Here is a 5,228-nt window from a genome sequence, read left to right as displayed (position 1 = left end):
AGTCCGCCTAGTGACGAGGACGAAAGCCATTGCCGCCCTACTCAAAAAAACCTAGAGAAAATTGCTCCGATATTTTGGGAGCTTTTTTATGCCAACTTTCTAAGAGTCTCACTCCTATTTTGTTGAATTATCTTTTTTTGTTAGGTATATATATTGTCACATTAATCTATTGTACAGAGATCATCTGTGTGTATACCCAAAAGGCTAATATGTTGATTTCCACACTACCTTGAGTACCTTCTTCCTTGTGGGAACCTAAATACATCTTGTTGTAAAGGATCTCATCCAATAGTTTAAGTGAACTCTCCCAAAAAAATGTTGGCAAGTAGGAAGTTCTGGCAGATATAGGGTTATCAAACAGTTAATCATTTAACAGGTTCTATGCCGAGCAGCTTTGGGGGTCTTCAAAATTTGGTCTCACTCAGTCACTCCCCTTGGCAAACAACAAATTTATAGGCAACCTTCCTAGTTCATTTGGGAACTCCTGAAGGCTATAATTTCTGGATTTATCCAACAACAATCTTTCAGTCGTTCCGAAGTCTCTAGCTAGAAGCTTTCTCGCATCTCCAATCTCCTGAATTTGCATGTCTATCAACAAACTCCAGGGAGGAATTTTAACTGGAGGACCTTTTGCAAACTTCTCTTCCAATTCGTTCATCCTAAATGGTGCAGTCTGTGGTGCAAGCTTGCACAACTAAAGCACCTGGAAGATCTTTCTCAAAGTATATTAATTATCATAGGCATCTTTTCTGCAATAGTACCCGTAGTAGGCATCGGATCGATGAGGATGCTACTTAGAAAATGGAATGTGGAAGCTACAACAGAAATTAACTAATCCTCTTTGGTGACAAGTTTCACAATTGGAATATCTGAGGGCAACAAATGGGAACAGTCAAAGCAAGTTAGTTGGCTCGGGGGGTTTTGGGCTTTTGGCACAGTATATGTAGGCATGTTGTCGGATGGGAAGTTCTCTATATGATTTGGTGGTACTGAATTACATGTGAGAGTCTTGTAAAATGGTTGTATTCCGATAACGTTTTCTTAAACATCCTGCAGTAGTTGAATATAGTGATCGATGTTGCGTCAGCATTGGAGTGCCTTCATCATGGTCATGGAAGGCATATCAGCCACTGATTTGAAGCCAAGCAACACAATATTAGATGATGGTATGGTTTCACATGTTGCTGATTTTGGCATAGCAATGCTCTTTTTTTTTTTGGTTGATGAGTTGCATGGCAATGCTCTTAGGTGGTGGACATTCTACATTTTTATGACTCAGACCTAGCCTAGCCACCCTTGGTTATATGGCTCCAGGTGATACACTATTGCTCAATCCATGTCTAAAGATTATGTGTGTCGTCCACAATAATTTCAATATAGGTCTTTTTACTCTTTTATCTTTAGTTCTATAAATTGCAGAGTATGGAATAGAAAATTATAGTTTCAAGAAGAGAGGATGTCTACAGCTTCGGTAGTATACTGGTAGAAAAATTTAATAAATTGGTGGAGAGATGAGTGTGAAGCAATGGGTTGCAAATTCTTTATTTCCAGATGGCACGGTTGAAATTTCAGATGCCAATTTGTTTGAGACTTCAGAAGACGATGGTAAGCAAGAGGGACTGAGGGAGTATTTATGAGACGCAGAAGATGGTGACCTGAAAATTTTGGTATTCTTCCCATTTATGGTTTAACAGAAATTTAATGCAACGAAAGGCTAAGTTAGGAGAACAGAATCATTTGATTCAGAACAATGTTGTCTGGCATGTACAAGTTTAAACCACCTAACAGCAAATGCGATTCCATGGTTGACAGGACAAGGGGCACAGAATTTATATGTAAAAGTAAAAGATCTTTTCGTTTATTCAATGGAAAATGTTTAAATGCCACATAGACAGAGGATGAAACATCAAGCAACCAGTAAATGGCTCAGGTTACAGATGAATACCTATAGCTACCTCAAGTTCCCTATCTAAAGCTAAGGAATGGGTGAACCCAAATCTCCAATAAAACATAAAACAACAAAAGAAAAGAGAAACACATCGTCTAATAGAGGAGCCTATAACATTTTCCTTGAGACATACACAAATGAAGTATTGCAGTTTCAATTCATCAGTAAACTTCAACATGCCACTGCTTGTTCTTTTTCAGTTGCGAAAGCTTCTCCTCCCAACTTTCCCCTCTTTCTTCTGCAACCCTCTTCAAGGTTTCTTGAATCCCAGGCATCATACCCTTGAGCCCACAGAAGTAAATATGTGCCCCACCATCCAAGAGTTTGAAGATCTCATCACTGTATTCTTCAATTTTATCCTGAACATACATCTTTCCTCCTCTCTTGTTCTTTTGTTCTCTACTAAGTGCTATATCGTACCGGAAATTATCAGGGTAGTCCTTGAGATACTTGCTGAACTCTTCATCATAAAGGAGGGCGTCAGTATTGGCCACTCCAAGGAACAGCCATGCAAGGCCACCAAATTTGAATGTAGGTACAGCTTCCATGAACATACGACGAAGGTAACCTCTGTATGGAGCAACACCGGTGCCGGTGGCAATCATAATGTGGGTGGCATTTGGGTTGTCTTCAGGAAGGAGCATGATCTTGCCAGCAGGACCTGCCATATACAGTTTTACAGTTATTAAAATTATTAAGTGAGTGCCTCTAGAGTAACAATAACACTTAACAGTGTTAAATTCATCAAAGGTAAGGAACACACCAAATGAATTCTTTGATGTTCAGATCAATAATTAACGGAACACAGAATATTAGTTTAGGACAATAACAAACTCCAGGGATAACTCTGCCTAATCAGGGAATAAAGAGAAAAAGGATATAATCATTCTAAATCTTCAATTTGGTTATCTTAATTACTTATTCAGAAAATAAGCAATATACATAAATTAACACTCACACCACAGTTACTGATGAAGCCAAATCTGACATCTATACTAGCAATGCCAGAGGCTCTTTTTCACATGCAAAGAGTAATAATAGTCCAATTTATCTCTAATGATCAGGTTCTTACCTGTGATCTTAATTTTATCTCCGGGTTTAGAGTTGCATAGATAATTGCTGCATACTCCATTTTTGGAGGGATCCTCCTTCCCTGTCTCTGGGTCATAGTAAACAGCACGACGGACACACAGACTAGTTGTCTTGCCATCAAAATAGTCTCCATACCTTGTCGATGCAATTGAGTAAAGACGGACATTGTGTGGAGCCCCAGGTTTCTTTGGGTTTTCACCCTGTTATTCAAGTTAAAACAATTAGACACTACAAAGCACGGTATTTGGTGTAGTCCCATCTGTCGATGGGGCTGAAATTCTACCAACAGCCTTTATATTTCAAATCATAACTGAACTGAAGATCCAGAGGCAAGGGAATGGAACAGGAGAAGGGCAGTATTACATTTCATCACCAGATCACCTAACTAAGTTGGTTTACGAAAGCAACATAACTAAATCTTTCTCAATTAAATTTTTCCAAAATGTTTGATTGTATTAAGCCATAAGTGTTATGCAATTAGTTACTTACAGGAGGAATTACACCATAACTTTGTCCTTCCCAGTAGGGAACATTACCACCATGATCGATCACTATATGGCAAGTTTCTCCAGGAGCCTTCGAGCCTACAATTCTCTCCACAGAAACAATGGTTGCGGTATAAGGTTCTCTAGGCTTGTATAAATTCAGCGGGGGTTCTGTAGCATTGTCAAGTTCTAAGGGAGACACAGCAACTTTTGGTGCACTTGCTTGTTGCACTGACATGCATATTATGCGCTGGTTTCGTAGACTCCCACTCTTTGTTTTCAAGTCCAATGGTAAAACAGGTGCCCATGATTTATCACTAAAGTTTACGCTTTGTGCCTGCAATGAAATTACAAGCAGATTTAGAGAATAACCAATACCTGAGTAAACCACAACACGTGATAAATTGGAACTCAATTTTCAGGTAAACTGTAATAACATACAAACAAGAACTATAAACCTTGGTTCAAAATAAGCATCAGAATGCAAGCTGTGTGATAAAAACTTAATGAAACTTTCTAATTCAATAGAAATGTCATCCATAAGTATTACAAAAAAGATATCTTAAGCAATTAATGTATTTCAAACAAGCACTTTGAAAGTGACAGCTAAAAGCACCCAAGAGAGCATTAACATCACAGTCGAAAGCAACATCTGCAATTGGTTTTACACTTGGGAAACTATGAAATTTATGCTACAGCACACTTGAGATTGTGAGACAAAAGAGCAAATTAACAGCTGAAGACAAATAAAGTCTGGGCACCCAGAAATCTATAACAGAGCTTTCATGTTTCCAGCTGAGAAACCAAGAAGCAGTATGCAGCATTCCAAATCTGCTGATAAGTGATAACCCAAAAATTATGTCCACAAATGAAACTATACAAAGTGAAAAACCTTCACAATTAACACCACATTGACAAGCCTCAAGATTCCAACTTCACAGTTCATAGCAATTGAAACACAAAAAAGCCTCAATGTTTAGCACAATCAGAAATTAACAAACAGCTCTAGTTGATCACAAACACCCAACAAAAGAGAAAAATCAAACCTTGAACACAGATCTTCTAAGAGATAAATCACTTCCGACAGGAACAGTAGCACCAAGTGAAACCTGCAACCAAACTCAATACAAACCCAACATCAGAACCACCATAATCAATCTTATTGCCAACTGGGTAAGCAAAAAATCATTCAAAGCCTCAACCTTTATCATCAAAAAGCACAATCAATCAAAACCCAAAAATCTGAAACATAGGGGCTGACTTTACCTGAGAGAGAGCCATCAAATGAGACAATGATTGGATCAAGAATGGTATTGGGTGACCAACAAGGAGTTAATATAAGGAGGAGTTGGGGGTGGAACTTAGATCATGCAAAATCGAAGGAGACGAGTTGTTGACGAAATGGGTGTTTGAGTGATCCTTCGGAGTGGTCGAAAGGACGGGTTTGGAGTTTGGGTTTGGCTCCTCGGACTCTCTTACACTGAACTTTGTGAAGGTCTCTCACGAGTCTAGAGCTGACCATTTTGGAATAATTAAATGATTGATTCTCTGCACAAGCCAGTGACCCTTCGGCAAGTGTTGTATACAAGTGTACATATTTGATATTCCCCCTTCAATTTTCTTGCTCGAAAAATCATACAAGCAACAAACAAAAAACTCTATGTGGGAAGAGATTTAATGATAGAACAAAATGAGAGTGTCAT

The 5,228-nt window shown here is 38.6% G+C and overlaps 1 protein-coding gene across 1 annotated transcript; it reads right to left on the bottom strand.

Moving 5' to 3' along the window:
- Window positions 1–1,836: 1,836 nt before the first annotated feature.
- On the bottom strand, window positions 1,837–5,018 carry LOC126786065 (ferredoxin--NADP reductase, root isozyme, chloroplastic). Its single transcript, XM_050511771.1, has 5 exons — window positions 4,792–5,018; window positions 4,572–4,634; window positions 3,530–3,862; window positions 3,021–3,240; window positions 1,837–2,609 (listed from the first exon to the last, which is right to left on the bottom strand). Exons 1-5 carry the CDS (start codon window positions 4,804–4,806, stop codon window positions 2,110–2,112), a joined length of 1,131 nt encoding a protein of 376 aa, XP_050367728.1. The 5' UTR covers window positions 4,807–5,018; the 3' UTR covers window positions 1,837–2,109.
- Between the last annotated feature and the right edge of the window lie 210 nt (window positions 5,019–5,228).

The sequence above is a fragment of the Argentina anserina genome, chromosome 3 (genome assembly GCF_933775445.1).
Source record: "Argentina anserina chromosome 3, drPotAnse1.1, whole genome shotgun sequence".
NCBI lineage: Eukaryota > Viridiplantae > Streptophyta > Magnoliopsida > Rosales > Rosaceae > Argentina > Argentina anserina.
The sequence above is the reverse complement of the archived record's forward strand: the minus strand, read 5'-3'. Positions and strand labels throughout refer to the sequence as shown.